The 14,513-nt window shown below is 45.5% G+C and overlaps 1 protein-coding gene across 4 annotated transcripts in view; it reads right to left on the bottom strand.

The window, feature by feature from the left end:
- The window catches only part of KIF13B (kinesin family member 13B), a 145,266-nt gene extending 131,345 nt beyond the window's left edge, over positions 1-13,921 (bottom strand). For all 4 annotated transcript variants that reach the window (XM_030446827.1, XM_030446829.1, XM_030446828.1 and 1 more), the window contains exons 1-2: positions 13,767-13,921; positions 735-828 (exon numbers count right to left, since the gene is read on the bottom strand). In XM_030446827.1, coding sequence (XP_030302687.1) covers positions 735-828; positions 13,767-13,821 — 149 coding nt within the window. In that variant the 5' untranslated portion in view covers positions 13,822-13,921. The remainder of the gene's footprint in view (positions 1-734; positions 829-13,766) is intronic.
- Between the last annotated feature and the right edge of the window lie 592 nt (positions 13,922-14,513).

Here is a 14,513-nt window from a genome sequence, read left to right as displayed (position 1 = left end):
GTTTTAACTGGATCAATCTCATTCCTGTTACCCTGAAGGGTAACAGATATCCTTTTTTTTTTTTTCTCCAGAGCAGCTCATGATTGACCCTTCATGTCCAGTCATGGGTTATGCCTCTTCCTGCACCCCTGTTACTTTGGTTCATGCATATATTTTTTCATCTCCTCCCCCTGCAAGCAAGCAATAAACTAACTGGTGACAACCACAAACCTATCAATTACTAGAGGACTTCTCACTTTCCCAATAATTTAACAAACTGATGCCAGTTCTGCCATAAATTGGCCCCTACCCACCTTTCCAAGTATTTTTGATGCATCCAACACCACACTGTCAAGACACTCTTGGAGTTACACAGATAAACACAAACCCAGTAGAACACAGCTGTGAGAATTAATTTCATTCCAAAATGACAGACTTTGTCCCACTCAAATTATTTTGCAGATTTAAATATCTCCTGTTCCATAATAGCATATGAGGGAAAAAAAAAAAGGAACAAGTAATTGCTAACCCATTGTTTGGGGCTGAAAGCCAATGCAGTAAGCACAAGGGTTTGGAAGCATCTTCCCAGCATGGTAAAATAAGCCTTTTTTTTAATAGGTGATGGTAATTACATTGCAGAAAAAAGATGTATAGAATTTTTTTAACTGAAAGCCCTTTATCAAAGCCACCATTTCCCAGTTGTTAGCCTCATATTTTATTTATGAAACCTGACCTCCCTAATTCAAAAATCTTACCTGGCATCTCCTTTTGAGAGGTTGGTGTTTACAGGATGAAGAATAACCTTGTTTGCATCCACATCCACCACACATTTTGTATGCAGATCAAGCTCTATAAAGAAATAAGAAAGTGTCAAGTGCTGCTCCTAAAGCACTGGGATTATATACACCATTACTTCCTCCAGACACCAAATTTATTCATGCAGCCTGACAGCCACCCATCAACTAGAGAATAGGAGCAGGACTATTGCCAAATTCCACTCCTAGAGATACTCTTGATGGGATGGATCCTGTCCAGCTTTAAAGCATGCACTCTTTTCAACACAAGAAAGAGCACTTTGGTTTTACTGAAGGACAATCAGCATATACAAGGCAGTATGAAATTTCTTCTGGGGAAAAAGGACCATTAGGCACGGTACCACTTTGACAGCTCTTCTTATTCCTCTCTCAATGCCTCACACACACTCAGAAAAAGCTGCCCCTGCCATCTGCAGCATATTTTCCCTGGCCACTGCTGTGGTCCTGCAGCAAACTGTGCCAGCTGTCAGTCCTGAGGCACCTGCTCAGAGAAATTCAAGGCCCATCAAAAAGAATTTAGGTGCAAGAGCCTGTGGAAAAAAGGGCTTTTCCTCCCCCCCCACCCAACCCCAAGCTTCCAGGCAGCTGGAAAAAGGGCAGCTCTTCCAAGTGATGTTCAGCAGTGGGACACAGAGGCTATGAGTAATAAGAATAATGGGAATGGATGAGAAATCTCAGCCGTGGAGGCAGGGAGGGGGAAAAAAGAAAAGCTTCAGATGACACTGACAGCAGTCTGAGGTATCCACCCAGTGACAAATGGGAGATGTGTAAAAAGCACCCAGCTAATTGGGAGTCAAAGGCCTGGAAATAAGCAAAGCCAGTCCTGTGCTCTCACATGCCTGTGCTGAACCTGGAAATGACACCCAAATGCTGACACCTCTGAGCATGACACACCAAGCACACCCAGCAGGAACTCTGCCCTCAGACTGTGGTGAGACGAGGGGCTCCCCGGCATCACCTCCACGCAGGGTTCAGCTGAATCACCCAAATATGCTCCTGTCTAATCGTGTTAATTATAATCCTCCTCCTCCTTCAGCTCTGCTCTTTCCTTCTTTGCCACCTGTACTTGCTCTTTCACCTTACAGCACCTTATAAACTGGAAATCTCTCAGGCAAAGGGCACAGATCTTAATGCTCCTCCAGTTCCTCGCAGGCTTCTTGCTGCTGTTAAATAACAAAGTGAGAGGAAGTCTCTCTCATTGATATTTTTTAAAAAAATGTGACAGCCTTTTGCTACTTGAAACACAACAAAGCAAGCCAAGGCTCAGGATCCCTGTAGTCACACGAAACTGAAATCCTCCTGACCCAAACTCTATTATTAAACCGTGTTTTTGTGTAAAAGGAAGAGCCAGACAAGTTTCAGAAGCTGGTGTTTATTTAAATTTCTCCCCACACCCTGAAAGCCCATTTACCTATCATTAATGTGCAACAGCTGGTTGCTTAGCTGAAATTATACTCCTCATCCAGCCCTCATCCAGCAAGCCACTTTATCTTGGTCTGCCTGGTTAGTGATTAACATTCTGTATTCCAGTGACCTGCTTTTCCTCTGCTGGTGAGCAAAGTTTTGACTTGCTGCTTCCCTTATGCAAAGCACAAGGTACACACACAGTTTATATGAGCAGTAAGGTCTCTATCCTATTTTTTTTTAATTCCTCTCTTGAGGGAGAATGCTGATCAGGGGGTTTGCATCTATGATTGCCTGCTGCACTCGAGGCCTGCCTTGCATTCATTAAATCTGTCTGTGAAATAGCTTTAAGAAAGCACAGAGCCAGGATACAAAAGATCCTTAAAGTCACATGTCCTGAGCAGGAAAAGAGGAAAGATTCAAAGCCAATTTGTCATGTACAACACACCTTAAGTTATGATCATCATCATCACAAAGGTCATGTCCAAATCCCTCTCTTGGGCACCATCCTGCAGAGGAGTTTTGGAAGATGTGGTGAGCAGGGAAGTCTCAGTCCTTCCTTGTGGCTACTCACATGTGGCAAGGACTCGAGCACAGATCCTATGAGGAGAGGCTGAGGGAGCTGGGGATGTTCAGGCTGGAGAAGAGGAGGCTCAGGGGAGACCTCATCACTCTCTACAACTCCCTGAAAGGAGGTTGGAGCCAGGGGGGGGTTGGGCTCTTTTCCCAGGCAACTCTCAGCAAGACAAGAGGGCAGGGTCTCAAGTTGTGCCAGGGGAGGGTTAGGTTGGAGATGAGAAAGAATTTCTTTCTGGAGAGGGTGATCAGGCATTGGAATGGGCTGCCCAGGGAAGTAGTGGATTCCCCGTGTCTGGAGATATTTCCAAAGAGCCTGGATGTGGCACTGAGTGCCATGGGCTGGGAACCACGGGGGGAGTGGATCAAGGGTTGGACTTGATGATCTCTGAGGTCCCTTCCAACCCAGCCCATTCTATGATTCTATGATACTGGCACATTCCTCACCTTCCATCACCACCCTGCTTGCCAGACTCCTCTGCAAGTCATTTTAAGTTACTTCAGCAGCAGCAAACTACACAACATGAAACCTGAGGTATTCAGACACACACACAAAGTTGCATCAGCTCAGTGAAAGCCCTGAAGAACACCAAAGGCTGTGCCAGCAAGGGGGGAGAGAGGAGGCAGAAGAGTGAGACCTTCTCCCAGCAGAGATGAACTGCTTCATCCTGGTGTCCCATGAAATAAACCCCTAAGAAACAGTTATATTCGGCCTCTAAGCTGGGTTATGCATCCAGACAGTCTTAAGGCTGCTTATCCCAGTTACCTTGGCAAAACCTTCACATGGCAACTCTCCTTTTAAGAATGAGTTAAACTCTGTTTTAATAGCACATTATACCCTGTATCTACACCATCTGGCTCCCTCACAAAGCATGTTCTTAGACTGATTTCTGATTTCTTTACTGCTTCCAGCAGGCTGAAAGATGAATCTTGTATTAGCTAATGCTGAAACTCAGATCATCATAATTCCCACCTCATTAAGTCTGGAATTAATACTAAAGCAGGTTATAAGGCAAATTATCTTCCTGCTCTTTTGGATAGGATCAACGAGGACTCCACCCTTACTTTTACTGTGTCAGTATCTCCTTGGTAAGCACTGTACTTCCTGCTCCTGAACAACAAGCAAAATTAGGATGCATCAAAATAAGCAGATAAAAATGCACATCCAAACCCACCACTTGATTGACCCTGTAGTAAGGACTCATTTGTCAAAGCTTGGTATTATTATTTCTTTCAATGACACAGGGTTGGTTTTTTTTTTGGTTTTTTGCAGGCACCACAAACTTTAGTAGAAGTTAAAAGATGACAGGAGTAGCTCACTGCCAAACTTCAGAGATTTCTCACAAATCTAGCCCAACAAGATTGAAAATCTCACTTATTGTTACTGCTGACCTGCTTCTACCCTCAGTCATTACCAAGCAAACACAACCAACTGCTGAACTGCTTCATCAAATCAAGAAACTAATCAGCTAATTGCTTTCTGAAAATTTAAAACTCAGACTCTCATCAGCAGAAGAAACATTTATTTATATTGGAGGGAAGGAAAGCTGCTTTCACAGCTTCAGAGGCAGCTGTGACGTCCATAATAAAAGGGCAACACACATCATAGTCACTTTTCCACATTTACATTCCACAGCCAGAGAAGTGTTAAGCAAAATAATAATTGTTAAGTCCTCTGCATCCAAGCCACTCACAGAGAGTCTCTTGGATGACTTTTTATTTAATTTGTGAAACTGGAAGGTGGGGCTTGAGCGAGGCAATTCTCCTTCCCATTTCCCATGAGTTCTCAACTCCTCAGTTTTCCAAGAAAATAAAATCTGGGATTCACAGAATCATCCAGGTTGGAAAGGACCTCTGAGATCATCAAGTCCAGTCTTTGATCCACTCCCACTGCAGTTCCCAGCCCATGGCACTCAGTGCCACATCCAGTCTCTTTTGAAATATCTCCAGACACGGAGAATCCACTACTTCCCTGGGCAGCCCATTCCAATGCCTGATCACCCTCTCCAGAAAGAAATTCTTTCTCATCTCCAACCTAAACCTCCCCTGGCACAACTTGAGACCCTGCCCTCTTGTCTTGCTGAGAGTTGCCTGGGAAAAGAGCCCAACCCCCCCTGGCTCCAACCTCCTTTCAGGGAGTTGGAGAGAGTGATGAGGTCTCCCCTGAGCCTCCTCTTCTCCAGCCTCAACACCCCCAGCTCCCTCAGCCCTTCCTCACAGCAATTCTGCTGGATCCCTTCACAGCCTCCTTGCTCTTCTCTGGACCTGCTCCAGCACCTCAATCTCCTTCCTGAAGGGCTGAGGGGCCCAGAACTGGACACAGGACTCAAGCTGTGGCCTCCCCAGGGCTGAGCACAGGGGCAGAATCCCTTCCCTGGACCTGCTGGCCACGCTGTTCCTGACACAGCCCAGGATGCCATTGGCCTTCTTGGCCACCTGGGCACACTGCTGGCTCCTCTTCAGCTTCCTGGCAATCCAGACTCCCAGCTCCCTTTCTGCCACTCTGTGCCCAGCCTGGAGCTCCCCATGGGGTTGTTGTGGCCAAAGTGCAGGACCCGGCACTTGGAATGTTGAACCTCATCCCGTTGGGATCATCCCAACTCTCCAGTCTGTCCAGGTCCCTCTGCAGAGCCCTCCTGCCTTCCAGCTGATCCACACTCCCCCCAACTTAGTGTCATCTGCAAATTTGCTAACTGGGGACCCAATCCCCTCATCTAAATCATTCAAGCAATGCAGATCTTAGATGAAACCACACTCAGGTAAATCCCAAATGACTACACCTCTGACTAAAGCCTTAAGGTGTTGTGAAAAGAACACATCCCACCTATATATGCTTTGTCATGAGCCTCAGAAATTCAGTGTGTTTCAAACAAGGTGAAAAATTCAGTCAAGCAAGAGAGAGCAGGAAAAGCAAAACCAAAAGCAGAGTACCACCACCTGCAGTGGTGGATTCAGCAGGCACTGGAATATTCCCAACATCAGGCAGGAGTTTAGATTCCCTCTGGAACAGCAGTCACACATCTGGTAATCATAAACTCAACACAGCAGATTTTCCACAACAGTGTTAGGCAACACCAGCAAAGGTGCAACTTGAAACTGGACTAAACAGGTTTGGGGCAGAGACAGAGCTTGAGTGGGAATCCTGGGGGAAGGAGAGAGGAGTATTTTGGAAAATGTTGCAGGTTTTCAACCTCTGTCTCCATTTAGGGATCAGGGAGGGATGTGTGCAAGTAATGACACCAGTGGTCAGGCTCACTCTAGTAGGGTACAAACTCAAACTCAGCAGCACCAAGAGGCACAACAAGAACATCTGAAGAGCCACGTGGTGATACTGGAGCTTTTTCAGCCACCACCCTAAAACTTCACCTCACCTTTAAGGCTGCTGTATTTCAGAACCAAACAAAATGATCCTATTAAGTGGTTTTTACGGAGGTGCTTAAAATAATCTCAAAATGAAAGATGATAACTGTAAATAATCCTGTCTGCAGTTTCCCAACTAGTGGTTGGCAGAATTGCATCATGACCGCTTCTGGTCCACCAACCATGGTCACTGAAAAGTCTGTTGCAATTTACTTGACCTTCCATACTTTCCTCTTTCTATACTCTTTTTCCCATTGCATAGGATGAATTAAGGGGAAAGCACGTCCCAGTTCATCAAAGAGTATTTATGTCCATTTAAATTTTCCCATCAGATGTCAATTTAAGAAATTAGTTTCTGATGGTTGACAGTTTTTCAGCCCTTCTGAATACCAGTTGATCCCAAATCCTACTACAAAGACATAGAATCATAGAATTGGCTGGGTTGGAAGGGACCTCAGAGATCATCAAGTCCAACCCTTGATCCACTCCCCCCGTGGTTCCCAGCCCATGGCACTCAGTGCCACATCCAGGCTCTTTTGAAATATCTCCAGACATGGAGAATCCACTACTTCCCTGGGCAGCCCATTCCAATGCCTGATCACCCTCTCCAGAAAGAAATTCTTTCTCATCTCCAACCTAAACCTCCCCTGGCACAACTTGAGACCCTGCCCTCTTGTCTTGCTGAGAGCTGCCTGGGAAAAGAGCCCAACCCCCCCCTGGCTCCAACCTCCTTTCAGGGAGTTGGAGAGAGTGATGAGGTCTCCCCTGAGCCTCCTCTTCTCCAGCCTCAACACCCCCAGCTCCCTCAGCCCTTCCTCACAGGACTTGTGCTGGATCCCTTCACAGCCTCCTTGCTCTTCTCTGGACCTGCTCCAGCACCTCAATCTCCTTCCTGAAGGGCTGAGGGGCCCAGAACTGGACACAGGACTCAAGCTGTGGCCTCCCCAGGGCTGAGCACAGGAGCAGAATCCCTTCCCTGGACCTGCTGGCCACGCTGTTCCTGACACAGCCCAGGATGCCATTGGCCTTCTTGGCCACCTGGGCACACTGCTGGCTCCTCTTCAGCTTCCTGGCAATCCAGACTCCCAGCTCCCTTTCTGCCACTCTGTGCCCAGCCTGGAGCTCCCCATGGGGTTGTTGTGGCCAAAGTGCAGGACCCGGCACTTGGAATGTTGAACCTCATCCCGTTGGGATCATCCCAACTCTCCAGTCTGTCCAGGTCCCTCTGCAGAGCCCTCCTGCCTTCCAGCTGATCCACACTCCCCCCCAGCTTGGTGTCATTTGTGAATTTGCTGATGATGGACTCAATCCCCTCATCTAAATCATCAATAAAGATATTGAACAGAACTGGGCCCAACACTGATCCCTGGGGGACACCACTAGCGACCGGCCGCCAACTGGATCAGCCCCATTCAGCACCACTCTCTGGCACTGTAACACAATTTGAATTAAAAAATGTGATAAGATTCCTCCTGGTCCCACTGCCAGGTTTAGGGCAGCTCCACCTGCAGTGACACCTAAGGACCCCTTGGAGTGTGGACATGAAGCTCAATAATGTCCCTGGAAACCAGCACAGCTGCTCTTGTAGTTTCAGAGAAGCTAATTGAAGCATAAAAAATAAAATGTGAAAGGTTTAAAGTGCTTGTACCAAGCTCATAAGGCAAAACTGGCCTGAAATACAAAAGTTCAAAATAATCTCCTCTAAGGACTGAGACGATAAAAATTTTATATTTTTAATTGCCAGGAGATTTTCAGGAGATTAACATTCCCCTGAAGGTTAGAATTGGAATCTTGTGGCCTGAGTAAGAAATTACAGTTGGTTTCTTGTGCCTTTTTTGGCCCCAAAAAAGCGAATGAAAGTAACACTGAGAAATGCTTAAAATAGTAACTTAAAAAACATTTAGAAGTTTATTTAACACACACAGTAAAGGAATGCAAATAACAACAAAAAACCCCAATAACAAACAAACAGAGGCTGTTGTGCTCTATTCTGGTTTTGTTCTAAAAAGAACTGAAAGTGAGTTCAAACACAACAGCTCCTCAAAAGTCTTCCTGCCAGTGTTTGATGCTGCCAAGTTAACTTTTCTCTTTGCCCTTTGCTATGTAGAAGCCAACACAAACAAAGGAAAAATTAACCCAGGACATGAGAAAGTGTGAAAACAACCTACATCTACATGACAATGCTGAGCTGAAATGGAAATAAAATCGTGTAAGAGCACTTTCAGGGTATTAATTATAAGGCAGACAACTTGGACAAAAATACAGTGATTTATCTCTTAAGCCTACCAACATCAAGACTATGCAAGTACTTTTCAAGCTTCTCTGCAATCTATATGTAGTGTGCAAATATAATTCATGAAATTTTCAGCTTGCAGCAATCTAAGATCATTAAATATGCATGAGTGCATCTGGAAGGGCACTTAATCCCATCCAGTCTTGATGATGAGGTGTAAGTCAGCTCAAACTCGGGAGCACATTGAATGCAAACAATCTCTCCTCACATGTTACCACAGCATTGTTCAAATGGTAAAGAAAATGATTCTGTCTTCTGCTGTTCCATTTGCTGCAAGAAGAGAGCTTGCCAAACAGCTTTAATCAAGGTCCCACTGCATACCTGGACATTAAGCTTACTCACAGTTCTGCTGCATGCACTGCTCAGCTCACAGGGACTGAGTAAAAAAACCCATCTGGTGATTTTCTGGTGCAGCAAAGCTCTGAAGAAGTTTAAGCCTCAACCCTGTGCTGCTGCTTTTGTTTCAGGCTTCAGAGTTAACAGGAAAGAAATGCAGCAGTGTTTGCTCTGCCACCAACCACCCAAAAGCCCAAGGAAAATTCCTCACAGGTTGTATCTGATCTCCCGTGGCAAACAAAACGTTTGAAACCAGAGCACCGAGGTAATCTCCTCCTGTAGGCCAGCCCTGAAGATGTAATTAGCAGAAGAATAATTTGCCTTTGTGGCATCCACACTGGGGTGATTGGGAGCCTTGCTGCTGCTTTGGCAGCTGGGAGTAAGGTGGAACACCCTAAGAGTTCTTAAAAAACAATTGCCTCACCCAGCAGCACAGGATGAAACACTACCTCCCTCTGCATGCTTTCCCCATCTGGTCACCCTATCTCTGGGTTAATCCTGCCACAAACTACTTTATAGGTTATCAATAATCACCAGGAAACAGTGGAAAAACTCCAGGCACTTGTTTAGGACAAGGACCAAAGCGAAGAAAAAAGTGGTTTGCATCTTGATCAGCAGGATAGAACAGGTGCCATTTCATTTACCCATAATTGATCTTATTAGTCTGCTTGCACAAACTCCAATTTATAGATAATTGTTTTTGTTGTAATCTCCACTGGGGGAAAAAAAAAAACAAAACCAAAACCAAAACATAATAACCAAACAAAGAACAAACCCTGCCTCCTCCCCCCCAGACCAAAAACATTTCAAGTGACTGGAAATGCAGCCTCCCTGGCAGAGGAGGAGGACATAAATTAACACCTAACACTGTGGTCAGAAGCTTGCATAGCTACAGAAGCAAAAATCCTTCCTTACAAGCACTGGAGAGATGGGTTCTTTATCATCACAGCACAAAAGGATCCTTGTTGGAACACAGAAACTTGTCTGGATGAATATCCACATAACAGACACCCTCATATCTATTTACAGGCAATGCAGTTATTTAATGTGGAAACTATAGGTTTTACAACAGTCCTACAAAGAGCTTTATCTGGCAGGGTTGCCAGAATGCAGGCTGTGGTCCTATGCAGGCAAATCCTAACCCAACACCCTCCCTGCCCAGCCCTCTGCCAGCACCTCTGCTGCTATTTTGCTCCTCAATAAATTTGTTTAAAGAACTTAACACATGATTGTTTGCAGATAGGTTTCCTGCCTTTCTCGTTGGAACATAAATGTATTAACCCAAGTGAGCTGTAGCAACACAACAGCAGTGAATTTGACAGACTCAAGATGCCATCAGCCATTCCCTTGAACACAAGGCAGTCTTTTAATACTCATAAAAAGATGTTATCTTTTAATTAACACTACACTGAGCTGATGCACAGGCAGAGAGAAACACGAAGATTTAAACGTGTTTATGGGATGCTTGTCCACCAACATCACTTGCAAAGAAATTACTCAGGAAGGCAAATCTTAATTAAAAAGCCTTTTTGCTTTGCTTCATGGTATGGCTTGAGCTTTGCACAGTCTTTACCTGAAATAATGAGTATCTGCAAAGTGAAGTCAAACACTGACAGCATTCCTAAAAGGACATCCACTGCAAATCTAAAATACAACAGCAACAGAACTTAGTGGTATCAAAAGCTCATCTGAAAAAAAACCAGTGCACTAGGAAATACTCTAGTAACCAACAAAAGAAAAAAGTCTCATCTAATAAAACATTAGTGAATTATTTAATTCATAACAGCATGTTGATTGAGGCCCCAGTTTGCAAAGCAGAATGTAAAAAGAAAAAACAATAAAAAGAATTCAGAGTTGCTGCAGGTGTGTTTGGTTCTACAAAAGCTTCCACACAGACCTTGGAGGATTGGGGTCTAATGTGAAGCAAGAGGCCAAACAGGTAACCTAGATGCAAAAAAAACCCCAAACAAACCAAGAAACCCAAGAACAATTACAAATGCTTCCCCTCACTGCTAGGAATTAGTACCATAAACTTTCACCACCTGCATGAGTACCTTCAGTACTATCACCTTGAAATGTGAGTACTATGAATAACCAACTATTTGATATAAAAATCCCTTCAACTTGCATGCAAGTACCTTATTACACTTTTATGAGCTGTATAAATTAGCAATAGTTAAACACAGCACTTTTATTAACCTACTAAAACCCTTGCCTTAAGAAATCCATCATTCAAACACTGCAGACAACCACTGCCACACGTAAACACTGAGATTTCAAAGCTTAAATTCCAGCAGTTGTCACCCTCTGACAGGTTTCCAACTTTAAGCCCTTTGGGGCAGAGGGAAGGAAAGAACATTGCTCATGATCCTGAAGAAAACAAATACTTGCTTCAGGTCCAAAGCCCCAGAACTTCACCCAAACACTGCTCAGAACCAAGCACGTATTAGAGCACTTCCAAGAAATCTGCCTCAAAGCCTCTTAAAAAAAGCAAAGCCACAGAAGCCTTGCAGTGGGATGGGATGACTCCTCAGAGAACCAGTTACACATTCAGTAGGTAAGAAAAACACTCATGTCACTGTTTATAGAAACTCCAGGAGCTTAAGAAATACCTATCAGATGTTTAGAACTGACCAAAACACCTGGAAACGTTGACAAACCAAAAAATCTGACAAATAAAACACTCAAAAAAAAACCACCCCCACAAAAAAAAACCCCAAAAAACAACCCAAACAATAAGAAAATCAATTTCAGGACATTTTGTTTTAGAGGAAAAGACATGGACTGTTCAGGCTACTTACAGGGAATTTAGGTATCACCCAGAAAATAATAGGATGCTTAATAGCTGCAGAGCAGTTCTTACAGAAAGAAAATACATCCCAACTGCCAAGAATGTAGGGTTCAGGTCCCTCTTCTCTCTGACACTCAAATTTCCCTCCTAGCAACCAGGCTACAGCCACCTCCTCTAGTCCATAAGATTTTTAAGTTCAGACAGAATACAAAACTCTCTCCTTCTCCCAGATTCAGCAGCTCAGGGTTAGGGCATTCCCCAGCGAGGGAGAAGCTTCAAAGAGATGCACTGCTCTAAATCTATCACAAATTCCATCATTTTTCCATCCTTTGCTTCCAGCACTTCTTCCTCATGTATATTTTTCTGCAGAACTCAGTCCCTAGCTGATTAAAGATTGAAGATCACTGCATGTGCACTGAAGTGGAGCTGAAAATATATAGAATATATGCCAAGAGGGAGAGGTGTGTAATTCCTCCTTGGAGATTCAAAACTTGAGTGAAGGAGGCCCTGTGCAACCTGATCTGATTCGAGCTGTTCAGAGCAACAGGTTGGACTGGAGACCTCCAGAGGTCCTTTCCAACTGGGAATTATTGTATAATCCTGGGGGGTAAAGAGCACTGCTCAGTCAGAAAGATGTCTGGGTCACAGCCAAGGAAATGACCTATGACAGGAAAGGGACATGAGCAAGAGGAAAGCCCAAGGCACCTCCTTTCAGCTCCTTTCCATCCCAGCTCCCACCAACTCCTCCACACTGTCACTCCATCTCCCAGCAGTTCTCCACAGGGATAGGTCCCTCCTTAGTTTTGAGACCTGCTACCTGAAATTTAACAAAATGCAGATTTTGGTGAAAAGATCCTTGGCTGCCCTGACCCCCCAAACTGTGAGGACATTAACTCTGTCTCCTTTGTTTTGGTTGTGGGACTTGAGAGCTCCAGTGAACTCAGTTTGACATTCCCCTACTTTTATTTTTAAACCTTTTAAAAAAAAAAAGTTAAAAAAAAAAATGTTAAAGCATTGAATACACTGTTTCCATAACACTGTATTCAATGCTTTAACTTTTTTTTTTTAATTATTTTTTTCTTATTTAGTGAAAGGAATTAAAGAGTTACTTTGTTTCAGATCGTATAGAAGATAAAGGGCTTCCCTCACCCCTTTTTGCTCCAGCTATTAAATTGACTTCACTCCATTCCCTTTCCTCAAAAGGAATTACTGGCATACTTCCGTGAGAATGTGGGGAAGAAAAGCCACCCTACACGTTTCTTGGATTTTTGCCTTCTTCACCTTCCTATTCCTTGGCTGGAGCTGCCTTTTCATACTTGCTTCCTCATCATCTAGAGCAAGTTTTTCCAATTAAGACAAGTAATAAACATTTAAACAGATGCCTAAACCACGGTCTGATTAGCATAACCCTGAGGCAAGTTTCGCTGAGGGAAAAAAAAAAAAAAAAAAACCAACAACCCAACCCGAAAAAAAAAAAAAAAAAAAAAAAAAAATCTCTTGTCAATTCACACTTCCTCTTGTCTGTTTTCTTGTTTGTCTCTGTTTCTTTTGTTCTTTTAGTGCCTCTGGCATCTGGTTACCCCCATCCCACTCAATCACCGAAGGGGCAGATGAGGGGTTACAGAGCTGAGGGCTGAATGGGCACAGGAAAAAAGGGAGAAAGAGGCATTCCCACCCAAAAAAAAAACCCAAAACCCCAACAAACAAACAATTCCAGGAAGGAGGAAGAGCTGTGGGCATAGGGCACAGCCGGGCTGTAAAGCAGGTGCAAGAAGAAGTGTGGAGGGAGGGGTGTGTGTGCCCAAAATACACCTTAAAAATGCCATAAAACCAGGGCGAGCTTAGGGGAAAAAACCTCGGGAGAGGGGAGCGGAGGCAGCTGTTTGCTGAGAGAAACACAAACCTACCTGTACCCACACAAAAGTGTGTAATAAATAAAGAAATACATCCGTACACCCCCCCCCCCCCCCATCCTCCTCCTGACACATACACCTATAAACACCCCTATAAAGACACCTCTAAAGACACCTGTACACCCCGGGCAGGCACACCTGTCCCTACAGACACCTCTGGGGACAGCTGCCCCCTCCTCAGGCCCGCTCCGCTCCCCTCAACTCTTCCCTCACGGAGCGCGGGAAGGGAGAGGACCCCGGGAAAGAAGGGGGGGAAATGGCTGAGGGAGGAGGAGAAGGAGGAGGAGGAAGGGTCTCACCTCGCCGGTTCATGGGGCGGACGCGCACCGCCACCTTCACTTTGGAGTCCCCCATCGCGCTGCTCCAACCTTCCCCGGCTCCCTCGTCCCTCCTCGGCTTCCGTCTACGGAGGGAGAAGCCGGCGGAGCGGGGAGGAGCGCGGGTTGGGAGGTGCGGAGGGAGGGAGGGAAGGAGGGAGGGAGGCGATGAGAGGGAGGCACCGTGCGTGGCTGACGTCCGCCCGGACTACAACTCCCAGCGTGCAGCGCGCGCCCCTGGACCCCGCCCCGCTGGCGGCTGCTCGCCGCGATGCGCGCTGGGAGTTGTAGTCCTGCGGGAGTGCTCTCAGTGGAGGGGAAGGGTTGCATGCTGGGGTGTGTAGTCCTCTAGGAAAAAGGAGTTTCGGGGGATGGGGAGCGACAAATTGGGTTGTTTGGTGCAACAGAAGGCAGGGAAAGGGTCTCGGAGTCACCCCAAGCCTTGCCAATCATGCCCTGGGGGGCTGCATGTGAGCCCCTCACCCCCAGCACACTGCGGTCCCTGACTGAACCTCAGGTCCTTTTTTGGGGGGATGCTGAGGTAAGAGCAGCATCACTCCTGAGCTTTAAAACCTCACCACAGGGTTTACTCTGGGAGTAAAAACCGAGGTGGCCTTGTTCTGCTATTCTGGGGGGGTTTCTCTCCATCAGGAATTGCTTCGAAGATCACCTCACGTTACAGACCATGAACCCAAGACTCAGAGTTTTAGATGATAACTGGGTCTGGCT

Source organism: Calypte anna, chromosome 3 (assembly GCF_003957555.1).
Source record: "Calypte anna isolate BGI_N300 chromosome 3, bCalAnn1_v1.p, whole genome shotgun sequence".
In the NCBI taxonomy this organism is placed as follows: domain Eukaryota; kingdom Metazoa; phylum Chordata; class Aves; order Apodiformes; family Trochilidae; genus Calypte; species Calypte anna.
Note: the sequence above shows the minus strand (reverse complement) of the source record. Positions and strands in the feature narration are given on the sequence as shown.